Source organism: Suncus etruscus, chromosome 4 (genome assembly GCF_024139225.1).
Source record: "Suncus etruscus isolate mSunEtr1 chromosome 4, mSunEtr1.pri.cur, whole genome shotgun sequence".
Classification (NCBI taxonomy): domain Eukaryota; kingdom Metazoa; phylum Chordata; class Mammalia; order Eulipotyphla; family Soricidae; genus Suncus; species Suncus etruscus.
In genome coordinates this window covers 78,064,689-78,078,867 of record NC_064851.1, presented here as the reverse complement: position 1 = coordinate 78,078,867, position 14,179 = coordinate 78,064,689, and the positions used below count along the sequence as shown (strand labels likewise).

The 14,179-nt window shown below is 37.4% G+C and overlaps 1 protein-coding gene across 1 annotated transcript in view; it reads right to left on the bottom strand.

Moving 5' to 3' along the window:
• The window catches only part of AFG1L (AFG1 like ATPase), a 249,257-nt gene that overhangs the window by 177,128 nt on the left and 57,950 nt on the right, over positions 1 to 14,179 (bottom strand). Inside the window, exons 4-5 of the mRNA XM_049771195.1 lie at positions 5,781 to 5,882; positions 4,329 to 4,459 (exon numbers count right to left, since the gene is read on the bottom strand). Coding sequence (XP_049627152.1) covers positions 4,329 to 4,459; positions 5,781 to 5,882 — 233 coding nt within the window. The remainder of the gene's footprint in view (positions 1 to 4,328; positions 4,460 to 5,780; positions 5,883 to 14,179) is intronic.

Below are 14,179 nucleotides of genomic sequence, written 5' to 3'. Positions count from 1 at the left end.
GCCCAAAACCCAAAAATTAATTAATTAATTAATTAATTAATTAATAAAACTAAAGGCATCTTTAAGGAGAAAATGCTACTGTCCAAACATGTGGAAGCAGAGATAAACACATGGGATTAGATTAAACTACAAAACTTCTGCAATTCAAAGGAAACAATGACTAGGGTAAAAAGATGTCCCATAGAATGAGACAAACTATTCACACAACACCCATCAGATAAGGGGCTAATATCTAAGATATACAAGGTACTGACAGAACTTAACAAGAAAAAAAAATCTAACCCCATCAAAAAAATGGGGAGAAGAAATGAACAGACATTCCTCAAAGAAGAAATAGATGACCAAAAAGCACATGAAAAAAATGCCCAACATCACTAATCATGAGGGAGATGCAAATAAAACAACAATGAGATATCATCTCATGCCACAGAGACTGGCACTCATCACAAAGAACAAAAAACAACCACGGCTGGCGAGGATGTAGGGAGAGAGGTACTTTCATTCATTGCTGGTGGGAATGCAGTCTAGTCCAACCTTTTTCTTGGGTGGGGGGGCACACCCAGTGGCACTCAGGGGTTACTCCTGGCTCTGCACTCAGAAATTACTCCTGGCAGTTTCAGAAGACCAGATGGAATGCCAGGAATTGAACCTGAGTCTGTCCCAGGTTGGCTGAGTGCAAGGCAAACATCCTACCACTGTGCTATCTCTCCAGCCCTAATCCAATCTTTCTGAAAAACAGTACGGATATTCCTTAACAAAAACTGAACATTGAGCTCCCATATGACCCAGCAATATCACTCCTAGGAATATACCCTAGGACCACAAAAACACTATACAAAAATACCCTCTACACTCCTATGTTCATAGCAGCACTATTTACAATAGCTAGAACCCGAAAACAACCCAGATTCCTAACAACAGATGAGTGACTAAAGAAACTGTGGTATATCTAAACAATAGAATACTATGCAGCTGTTAGAAAAAATGAAATTGTGAAATTTATTATACATGCATGGATTTGGAGACCATTATGTTGAGTGAAATATGTCAGGGGGAGAGAGATAAGCACAGAATAATCTCACTCATACATGAAATTTAAAAAAATAAAAGACAGAGACAATAGAGATGAGGGCTGGAAGGAACAGCCCATGATAACAATAACAAGAGTGTAAGTGCAATTAGAGAAATAACTACACTAACAGCTACATGACAATGATAAAGAAATACAATGCCTGTCTTGAAGACAGGAAGGAGGTAGGGGAGGTAGGAAATGGGGAAACAATGATGGTGGGAAAGTTGTACTGATGAAGGGGTGTGCATTTTATGGCTGTAATCCAATTACAAACCACTGTGTAACCAGTGTGCTTAAATAAAGAAATTATTTTTTAAAAATGTAATGATATAATAAAAATCAAATTTCCTATATATACTAATAACAGTAATAATATGCTTCCCATATTCCTTTTCCCAAGGGTTGCTCTAGCTATTCTTGGATGTTCCAGATGTTCCAGATGAATTTCAGAACTGTTTGATCCACTTCTTTGAAGAATGTTATGGGTATCCATAGAGGGATTACATTAAATCTGTACAACGCCTTGGGGAGTACTGCCATTTTAATGATATTAATCCTCTCAATCCATTAGCACAATATATGCCTCCATTTCTGTGTATCCTCTTTTATTTCTTGAAGCAGGGTTTTGTAGTTTTATTTGTATAAGTCCTTCACATCTTTTATTAAGTTGACTCCAATATATTTAAATTTTTTTGGCACTAATGTAAATAGGATTGATTTTTTGATATCCATTTTTCCTCTATCATTATTGATGTATAAGAGGCCATTGATTTTTGTGTGTTAATTTTGTAGCCTGCCACTTTGCTATATGAGTCTATTGTTTCTAGAAGTTTTTTGGTAGAGTCTTAAGGGTTTTCTAAATACAGTATCATATCAAACAGTGAGAGCTTGAATTCTTCCTTTCCTATCTGGATGCCCTTGATACCTTTTTCTTGCCTAATCGCTATGGCAAGAACTTCAGCATTATGTTAAATAGGAGTGATGAGAGAGGGCATCCTTGTCTTGTACCAGATTTTAGAGAAAAGGATTTTAGTTTATCTCCATTGAGAATAATATTTGCCTATGACTTGTGGTAGATTGCCTCTACTATATTGAGAAAAGTTCCTTCTATTCCCATCTTGATGAGAGTTTTCATCAAGATTGGGTATTGGACCTTATAAAATGCTTTCTCTGCATCCAATGATATGATCATATGGTTTTTATTTTTATTTTTGTTGATATAGTATATTATGTTGATTGATTTCCTTGCATTCCTGGAGTGAAACCTACTTGGTCATGGTGAATGACCTTCTTGATGAGACATTGGATCCCGTTTGCCAGAATTTTGATGAGGATCTTTGCATCTGTGTTCATCAGGGATATTGATCTGTAGTTTTCTTTTTTTTTGCAGCATCTCTGTCTGGTTTTGGTGTCAAGGTGATGTTACCTTCGTAAAACTATTTGGGAGTATTCCTTATTCTTCAATTTCATGAAAGAGCCTAAAGAGAACTGGTAGAAGTTTCTCTTGAAAGGTTTGAAAGAATGCATTAGTGAATCCATCTGGGCCTGGGCTTTTGTTTTTGGGAAGACTCTTAATGACTGCTTTAATTTCTTCAGTAGTGATGTGTCTGTTTAGATATGCATGGCCATCCTGGTTTAACTGTGGAAGATTATAAGAGTCCAAGAATTTATCCATTTCCTTCAGGTTTTCATGTTTCGTGGCATAGAGTTCCTCAAAGTAGTCTCTGATTACCCTTTAAATCTCTAGTATATTGTAATTGTTTGGGATATATATTTTTATTTTGAAATTTACCAGTGGCTGCTGCATTCTACCTTGGTGTATACTCGAGTCACCAAGTTTTCCCAGTTTTTAGATTAAAATAAAGGGGGCCAGCTTATATTTGAGTTTATACGGTATTCAAAATCATGTGGATGCTGGAATTCAGTGTTGTGTTACAATATTTTGAAATATATTTTTCCCCTTTTAATTTATAAAAGGAGCATGAGCAGAGATTTGAATTTGCAATTACCCAGTTTCAATATAGCAGAATCACTTCTCAAAAAACAGAAATCGGGGCTGGAGAGATAGCATTGAGATAAGGTATTTGCCTTACATGAAGAAGGACAGTGGTTCAAATCCCATATGGTCCCCTGAGCCTGCCGGGGGCAATTTCTGAGCATAGAGCAGGAGTGGCTCCTGAGCACTGCCGGGTATGACTCAAAAACAAAAACAAAAAACAAAAAACAAAACAAAACAAAAAAAAAACGGAAAAAAAATCCAAGTGCTAAACCAGATCACCTCTAACCGCAGAGGACACATTTTGGTCAGTCTACTCTTACTTTCTCTGTCCCATCTCAATCTGCATATGTGCAGATATTGATGTTTTCTTGCATTCAATGGTATGCTCCAAGATGAATCTGGTATTGTAGATGAAATGCAAAAGCAAGATTATAATATTGAGACTTAAGAAAGTACATTGATTGGGCATTTGCCTTGTAAGTGGCTGACCCGGGTTCAATTCCCAGCACCACATATAGTTCCCAAACCTGCCAGACTGGGAGTAGCCCTAGCATTGTGGATGTGACCCAAAACCCTATATACAAAGTTTTACTGGCATTAATGGTGAGGGAGAAGGAAAGGAGGATAAGGTAAGAAGGAAGTAGATATAGTGGTCAGAGAGAGAGTTCAAAGGGCTAGGACTCATGATTTGTAGCCCTAGAACCCCTGGGTTTGATCATTTTTTTGTTTTGTATTGTTTTGTTTTTTTGTTTTTTGTTTTTTGGGACACACCCAGCGGTGCTCAGGGGTTACTCCTGGCTATCTGTTCAGAAATAGCTCCTGGCAGGCACAGGGGACACCAGGGGACATATGGGACACCAGGATTCGAACCAACCACCTCAGGTCCTGGCTGCTTGCAAGGCAAATGCCGCTGTGCTATATCTCTGGCCCCTGGGTTTGATCTTGTCACTGCATGATTCCCTAAATATTATGTGGTCCCATGAGCACCACCAGGATGACTCTAAGCACTGAGCCAAGAGTAGCTTAGACTACCATGTATGGCCTAAGAAACAAACATTTTAAAAAGGAGATGGACCAGATTTGCCTTGGGTTGATCATGGTATGCTGAATGAAAGAGTAAAATCAAACTCATGAGAGAAAATGTGTCAAATAAATAAATTAAACAATATAAAATCACGAACAAAACTTAAAATTCGTGTTTAATTCAATAAGCCATTCTATATCTGTGAATTAAAAAAAAAAAACCTTCCACCTTACCTGAAACTCATCAAAACATAAAAGACATGCTTCTTCGCTGATTTCTTCAGCTATGGGAGCTATTGGGTCATAAGCTTTAGCCATGAGTCCTGCTTTCCTTTTGGGTAAATTTTGTTTTAGGCGATGTATTCCTAAAATGGGTAAAATTAGACATAATTTATGTTCAATATACAAACTACTTGAGTTTATATCACATTTTAGACACCAAAACACTGTATAAATCTCTAAATGAAACTTCAACATAAATATAAAAAGTTAAAGCTCCATACATGACCAAAACTGATTAGTAAAACTCTACTTCAAAACTAGTTGCCTACATGTTATACTCTTTAGTTTTAAGTACACTGAAAGGTCTCTCACCTCTATTCTTCAACTACACTGGAAGAAACAAAGTACAGATGACCTGACTGGATGACTAAATGAACTACAGATAGATCTTAGTCCTGAGGATATCAGCTGTAAGAAGTCATTCACCCCCGCCTCTAATCAGGATATTACTTTTTGATTTGACAATAAACAAATAGGCTACTGCAAATTTCACTTAATTCATTAAAGCCATTAACTGATAAAAAAGTTTTGGGAAAAATACATATGAAAATAGCAGATAGAAAAAATACAAGATGTAAGGAGTCTGCCTTCCCTCTAGTCAAGCCTGGTTCCATCCCAGCAATGCCAAGGGTCACTCCTGAGTGCAGAACCAGCAATAGCTACTGTGGACTGCGGGACATGACCAAACTCTATCCCATTTTTGAACAAAATTAAAAACCACAATGTATTATAGTAAAATTTATAGTATAGGGGCCAGAGAGATAGCATGGAGTTAAGGTGTTTGCCTTGTACGCAGAAGGATGGCGGTTCGAGTCCCGGCATCCCATATGGTCCCATGAGCCTGTCAGGAGAGATTTCTGAGTGTAGAGCCAGGAGTAAGCCCTGAGAGCTGCCGGGTGTGACCCAAAAACGAAAAAAAATTTTTCTTATAGTATAGCTTGGGTGCAAATACTGCCAAAATGAAAGGGAAAAAAAGACACTGACAAAGCTATAAAACATATCCAAGTATTAACTGAATAAATGCCTATATACTAAAGTTAACATAAACAAATAGACCTCATTAAGAAAAAGTTAATTTAACAGGTAAGGTTTAATTTCTTATTGTTAATCTAGTAAAAATAGAAAAATTTTGTCTTTCACATAATAGCCTCTTAACTGAATGTATTAAATTTGTGTTTAGGATGAATTCTGAATACATTATTACTTATTACTTCAACATAGCACAAAACAAAGGAAACCAATGAAATCTTAAGAAAAAATCTAATTTTTTAAAGTATTAGGAATTTTAAAAAATAAGAAAAAATGATTCTGTAGTACTTCCATTTTAAGAAATCACTGGTTTTAAATTAAAACAAAAGAACCAAAACATACTAAAATCTCATTGGTTTGAGATCATTAACTTACTTTTATGCACATCTAACATAAAACCATGAAAATGAACCCTTTTTTTCTTCTTCATCTCCACATAAGCATAAAACATGTCCATCACCATTGTTTTGCCTGTACCTAAAAAAAAAAAAGATTATTATTAAACAGCATATACTGATTGTTCTAATGATTGTTCATTAGCTTTGGAATAATAAAATCACACTCTTTCATTGGAAATCTTAAGACTATATTACATTTTTAGAAAGGAATATTTATTTTTATGTTACACTAGCTAAAAATAAAATATTAGTATTACCCCTTTCTATTAAATGTCTTTAGGAAATATATCATTTAGTTAATATTAGAACCTCTTTCTGGCTCCTGATAACTATGTTCACAAACTAACAAAATTTACAGATTATTTATTCTCCAATTTCTCTTATAAGAGACACCAATATAAATAAAATAATTAGAGCCAGAGAGATAGCACAGCGGTAGGGCGTTTGCCTTGCAAGCAGCTGACCCAGGATCAACAATGGTTCGATTCCCAGCATCCCATATGGTCCCCCATACCTGCCAGAACAACTTCTGAGCACAGAGCCAGGAGTAACCCCTGAGCACCACTGTGTGTGACCGAAAAATCAAAATAAATAAATAAATAAATATTCTGGGGTTTTTTGGGGGGGGTTTGGGCCACACCCATTTGACGCTCAGGGGTTACTCCTGGCTATGCACTCAGAAATCGCCCCTGGCTTGGGGGGCCATATGGGACACCGGGGGATCGAACCGCAGTCCATCCGCTTGCAAGGCAGACACCTAACCTGTAGCGCCACCTTCCCGGCCCCTATTCTGGGTTATTTTTATGCTTAAGGAAATACTACCTTAGGAAATATGGGAATTTTTTTTTTTTTTTTTTGGCCATGCCTGGTGACACTTAGGGGTTACTTCTGGCTATGTACTCAGAAATCACTCCTGGCTTGGGGGACCATATGGGAGACCGGGGGATTAAACTGTTGTCTATCCTAGGTTAGCACTGCAAGGCAGATGTTTCATCGCTTGTGCCACCATTCCGGCAACAATATGGGAATTTTTTAAAATAACAATTTGCATCTAATATAAATGCTGACTATAAATAACAGACTAGAGATGGAGATTTCATAATTATTATAACATTTTTAAATTTTAATTTATTTCTTGGGATTCTAAGAATCAAAGCTGCAGCTTACACATGCAAGATAAGCACTCTACCACTGGACTACTTTCCCAAATGATTTTTTATTTACTTTTATTGTGGTAACAGGGTTTACAAGATGAAACTGTTTTAAGGATGCAATGTTATTGCCATACACCACCACCAAGAGCCAATATTTATCTACCATGGTGCATAAGAAACCCTCCCTACCATCTTCTCAAATCTTCCACTCCATGGGGCCGGCGCAGTGGCGCTAGAGGTAAGGTGTCTGCTTTGCCAGCACTTGCCTAGGACGGACTGCACAAATATCCTGTCCACACACACATAGAGTAACCTCGTATGGGTAGGAAATAAAAATTTGTTTTCATTAGACACTGTTCCCTTGCTTTAGTTTCTTTATATACTACATAACTGAGATCATTCAGTATTTGTCTTTCTTCCAACTTTTTTCACTTAGTATAACCTCCACCAGTTCTATCTATATTTTAGCAAAATGTAAGAATTTTGTTTTTCTGTTTTTTTGGGTTTTGTTTTTTGTTTGTTTGGTTGGTTTTAGTTTTTTGGGCCACACCCGTTTGATGCTCAGGGGTTACTCCTGGCTAAGCACTCAGAAATTGCCCCTAGCTTGGAGGGACCATATGGGACGCCTGGGGATCAAACCTAGGTCCTTCCTTGGCTAGTGCTTGCAAGGCAGACACCTTACCTCTAGCGCCACCTTGCCGGGCCCAGATTTTGTTTTTGTTTTTTTTTTATTTTTTTTATTTTAATTATGACAACAAAGATGCAAAGAAAGAGGACAGGGTAAAGTTACAGTGGAAGCCCAATCACCCATAAACAGAATTCTCGGTAGTCCCATCGATGATATCCCAGCCTTGAACTTTCAGCCAAAGAACATTAATAGAAACAAAACTGAACCCCTGTACAATACAATTACTTTGTCCCTCAAATCCCCAGTTGTAGTACATACTAATGGGCTGAAAACTATCCCATTACTTCTTGGGTAGGCGGTGTAGGTTTGGAGTAGCCAACGCCCAGCTATGCTCAGTTTACACCTGATTCTGTATTTAGGAGTCATTTCTGGATGGGCCTCCAAGCAATATATAAGGTTCTAGGGATCAAACTTAGGTCAGCTACAAGCAAACCCTGGTCAGCCTCAAGAAAGACAAATGGCCCTCCCACTTTTATTTTCTCTGGCCCCAAATAAACATTTTAATCTATTCATTTCTCTTTGGGGAACGTGAGTGGTTGTTTCCAAATCTTGGCTATTGTAAATAGCACTGCAGTAAAAAATATCTTTTTGAATTAATGTTTTTAGTATCCTTTGGATATAGACCTAGGAACAGAATTGCTGGATAATATGGTAGTTCTAAGTTTAACAACTCTCCATACATTTTCCCAGAGAGGTTGGGCAACATATGTAATTCTACCAACAAAATGCATGGGTTACATGTTCTCTGCACACTCTCCACCAAAGCTCTGACCACCCTGAAATATCCCTATAAGTGTGAAGTAAGTTTATTGCCATGTTTATTTTGATTTTCCTAATAATAAGGTAGTGAGTTTTGTGTGTGCATTTGTGTGTTCCTAATATAAATACTGCTCAGGTCATCCTGATTTTTTTAATTAAAAATTTTAATAAAATGTAATCAATTCAGGAAGGAAGAAGGAGCTTACCTGAGTAGCTTAATGACACAGCTAATAGAACTAGAAAATGCTCAACAAAAGGACCCAAGAATAGGAAGACAGAAGGAAATAACAAAGCTGAGAGCAGAAATCAACGAAGTGGAAACTCAAAAAACAATCCGAAAGATCAACGAAAGCAGAAGTTGGTTCTTTGAAAAAATAAACAAGATTGATAGACCACTGGCAAAACTAACAAAGAAAGAGAGAGAGAGAAACTTGATAACTCGTATCAGGAATGAAAAAGGAGAGATCACTACTGATATGACAGAGATTCAAAGGGTAATCAGAAACTACTTTGAAAAACTCTACGCCACTAAAAATGAGAACCTGGAAGAAATGGATAAATTCTTGGACTCTTATAATCTTCCACGGTTGAAGGAAGAGGATGTAGCATATCTAAACACCCCCATCACCATTGATGAAATTAAAACAGTAATCAAATGTCTGCCGAAAAACAAAAGCCCAGGTCCAGATGGATTCACTAATGAATTCTATCAAACTTTCCAAGAGGAACTACTGCCAATCTTGGCAAGACTCTTTCATGAAATTGAACAAACAGAAACACTTCCAAATAGCTTTTATGAAGCCAACATCACCTTGATACCTAAACCAGACAGAGACGCTACAAAAAAAGAAAATTACAGACCAATATCACTGATGAATGCAGATGCAAAGATCCTCAACAAAATCCTGGCAAATAGGATTCAATGCCTCGTTAAGAAGATCATCCACTACGATCAAGTAGGTTTCATCCCAGGAATGCAAGGCTGGTTTAACATCCGTAAATCTATCAACATAATACACAACATCAATAACAAGAAAAATAAAATTCACATGATCATATCAATAGATGCAGAGAAAGCATTTGATAAGGTCCAACACCCATTCTTGATCAAAACTCTCAGCAAGATGGGAATGGAGGGAACCTTTCTCAATATAGTGAAGGCCATCTACCACAAGCCAGTGGCAAATATTATCCTCAATGGAGAAAAACTGAAAGCCTTCCCTCTAAATTCTGGCACAAGACAAGGCTGTCCTCTCTCACCACTCCTATTCAACATAGCACTGGAAGTACTTGCTATAGCGATTAGGCAAGAAAAGGATATCAAGGGAATCCAGATAGGAAAGGAAGAAGTCAAGCTCTCACTGTTTGCAGATGACATGATACTCTACTTAGAAAACCCTAAAGACTCTATCAAAAAGCTTCTAGAAACAATAGACTCATATAGCAAGGTGGCAGGCTACAAAATTAACACACAAAAATCAATGGCCTTTCTATATACCAATAGTAATAAGGATGAAATGGACATTAAGAAAACAACCCCATTCACAATAGTGCCACACAAACTCAAGTATCTTGGAATCACTTGACTAAATATGTGAAGGACCTATACAAAGAAAACTATAAAACTCTGCTCCAAGAAATAAGAGAGGACACGCGGAAATGGAAACGCATACCCTGCTCATGGATTGGCAGGATTAACATCATCAAAATGTCAATACTCCCCAAGGCATTATACAGATTTAATGCCATCCCTCTAAAGATACCCATGACATTCTTCAAAGAAGTGGATCAGACACTTTTGAAATTCATTTGGAACAATAAACACCCTCGAATAGCTAAAGCAATCATTGGGAAAAAGAATATGGGAGGAATTACTTTCCCCAACTTTAAACTGTACTACAAAGCAACAGTTATCAAAACAGCATGGTATTGGAATAAGGATAGGTCCTCAGATCAGTGGAATAGGCTTGAATACTCAGAAAATGTTCCCCAGAGATACAACCACCTAATTTTTGATAAAGGAGCAGGAAATCCTAAATGGAGCAGGGAAAGCCTCTTCAACAAGTGGTGTTGGCACAATTGGATAGCCACTTGCAAAAAATTAAACTTAGACCCCCAGCTAACATCATGTACAAAGGTAAAATCCAAATGGATTAAAGACCTCGATATCAGCCCCAAAACCATAAGATATATAGAACAGCACATAGGCAAAACACTCCAGGACATTACAGGCATCTTCAAGGAGGAAACTGCACTCTCCAAGCAAGTGAAAGCAGAGATTAACAGATGGGAATATATTAAGCTGAGAAGCTTCTGCACCTCAAAGGAAATAGTGCCCAGGATACAAGAGCCACCCACTGAGTGGGAGAAACTATTCACCCAATACCCATCAGATAAGGGGCTAATCTCCAAAATATACAAGGCACTGACAGAACTTTACAAGAAAAAAACATCTAACCCCATCAAAAAATGGGGAGAAGAAATGAACAGACACTTTGACAAAGAAGAAATACGCATGGCCAAAAGACACATGAAAAAATGTTCCACATCACTAATCATCAGGGAGATGCAAATCAAAACAACGATGAGATACCACCTCACACCCCAGAGAATGGCACACATCACAAAGAATGAGAATAAACAGTGTTGGCGGGGATGTGGAGAGAAAGGAACTCTTATCCACTGCTGGTGGGAATGCTGTCTAGTTCAACCTTTATGGAAAGCGATATGGAGATTCCTCCAAAAACTGGAAATCGAGCTCCCATACGATCCAGCTATACCACTCCTAGGAATATACCCTAGGAACACAAAAATACAATACAAAAACCCCTTCCTTACACCTATATTCATTGCAGCTCTATTTACCATAGCAAGACTCTGGAAACAACCAAGATGCCCTTCAACAGACGAATGGCTAAAGAAACTGTGGTACATATACACAATGGAATATTATGCAGCTGTCAGGAGAGATGAAGTCATGAAATTTTCCTATACATGGATGTACATGGAATCTATTATGCTGAGTGAAATAAGTCAGAGAGAGAGAGAAAAACGCAGAATGGTCTCACTCATCTATGGGTTTTAAGAAAAATGAAAGACACCCTTGTAATAATAATTTTCAGACACAAAAGAGAAAAGAGCTGGAAGTTCCAGCTCACCTCAGGAAGCTCACCACAAAGAGTGATGAGTTTAGTTAGGGAAATAACTACATTTTGAACTGTCCTAATAATGAGAATGTATGAGGAAAATGGAGAGCCTGTCTAGAGTACAGGCGGGGGTCGGGTGGGGCGAAGGGAGACTTGGGACATTGGTGATGGGAATGTTGCACTGGTGATGGGTGGTGTTCTTTACATGACTGAAACCCAAACACAATCATGTATGTAATTAAGGTGTTTAAATAAATTTAAAAAAAAATAATTTACTTTAAAAAAAATGTAATCAATTCGTTTTAAAATAATATATTTATTAGTATTAATATTATTAATAAATTATTAACATATCATTATATTAATAATAATGTTGTTAATATTAAGCATATTAAGATATGCTTTATTTAAGCACCGTGAATACAAACATGTTTGTAGTTGGGTTTCACTTATATAAAAAGAACACACCCCTTCACCAACCTACCCACCATCAATGTCCCTCATCTCCATCCTCCCTGACCTCCTGCCTGTATTCGAGACAGGCATTCTATTTCTCTCATTCACTACTATTGTTATAATAGTTGTTAGTATACTTATTTCTCTAACTGAACTTACCACTCATAGTGGTAAGCTTCATATCAAAGACTGGTCCTTCCACCCCTCATCTCTATTGTCTCTGGATATTATTACAATAACGTCTTTTATTTTTCTTAAATCCCATAGATGAGTGAGACTATTCTGTGTGTGTCTCTGACTTACCATATTTTCCGGCATATAAGATGACTTTTGAAACAACAAAAGTCAACCGAAAATCGGGGGTAGTCTTATATGCCGAGTATATCCCGAAAAATGTTTCAATATGCCGCTAAACAAAAATTGTCTGAATATTGCCACAAAACTAATTTTCCAGCTCGATCCTGCACCAATCACTGCAAGGCTTCTCGGACTGCCTCTCTAACTCAGCCAATCCAAGCAGGCTTTTTATGCATGCAAATTAGACAATGTTCTGTACCCGAATCTACACTGTAAAAAGCCTGCTCAGATTGGCCAGAGTTAGAGAGGAAGTCTATGACAGTAGAACCTTTGAACCTTTGCTTGTTGTGATTGGCTCACTGTGGTACATGAGCACAGGAACACATGCAGCACAGGAAGGTTCCGTCTGATACAGCGAATATAGGCCTAAACCTATGTTTTAACTACAAAATTAGGGGGTCGTCTTATACACTCAGTCATCTTATATGCCAGCAAGTATGGTATTTCACTCAGCATAATAGTTTCCATGTCCACCCATGTATTGGAAAATTTCATGACTTCAGTTTTCCTGATGGCTGCATAGTATTCTACTGTGTATATGTAACACAGTTTCTTTAGCCACTCATCTGTTGTCAGGCATCTGGGTTTTTTCCATATTCTAGCTATTGCAAATAGCACTGTAATGCATAGAGGTGTACAGAAGGAATTTTTGTATTGTTTATTTTTGTTCATGGGGTATATCCCTAGGAGGGGTATTGCTGGATCATATGGGAGATCAATGTCCAGTTTTTTGAGGAATCTCCATATTGTTTGCTATAAAGGCTGAACGAGATGACATTCCCACTAGCAGTGAATTAGAGTTCCTTTCTCCCCTCATCCCTACCAGTACTGATTGTTCTTGTTCTTTGTGGTGTGTGCCAGTCTCTGTGCCATGAAATAGTACTTTATTGTTGTTTTAATTTGCATCTCCCTGATGATTAGTTATATTAAGGAATTTTATTTGCCTTTTGGCCATTTGTATTGTTTAAGAAAGTGTCTGTTTATTTCTTCTCTCCATTTTTTGATAAGGTTAGATGTTTATTTCTTGTTAAGTTCTATCAGTACCTTGTATATCTTAGATATTAGCTCCTGATCTGATGGGTATTGGGTGAATACTTTCTTCCATTCTGTGGGTGGCCTTTGTATCCTCCTCACTATTTCCTTTGAGGTACAGAAGCTTCTCAGCTTAATATAGTCCCATCTCTGCTTTGACATGTTTGGAGAGTGACGTTTCCTCCTTAAAGATACCTTTAGTTTCAATATCATAGAGTGTTTTACCTAAATGTTGTTCTATATACCTTAGGATTTTGGATCTGATACCAACGTCTTTAATCCATTTAGATTTGACCTTTGTGCATGGTGTTAGATAGAGGTCTGAGTTTTTTGTTTTTTGTTTTTCCATGTGGCTGATCAGTTGTCCCAACACCACTTTTTGCTCCATTTTGCATTTCTTGCTACTTTATCAAAGATAGTATGTCTTGGGAACATTTTCTGAATACTCAAGTCTATTCCACTGATCTGAGAGTCTATCTTTATTCCAATACCATGTTGTTTAATGACTATTGCTTTGTAATACAATTCAAAGTTGGAAAGGTGATGCCTCCCATTTCTTTTTTTCTCAAAATTGCTCTAGCTATTCATGGGTTTTTATTGTTCCAAATGAATTTCAGGGATGTTTGATCCATTTCTTTAAAGAAGGTCATGGGTGTCTATAAAGAAATTGCACTAAGTCTGTACAATGCTTTGGGGAGTATTACCATTTTAATGACATTAGTCCTCCCGTCCATGAACAGGGTATGTGTCTCCATTTCCTTGTGTGCTCTTTAATTTCTAGAAG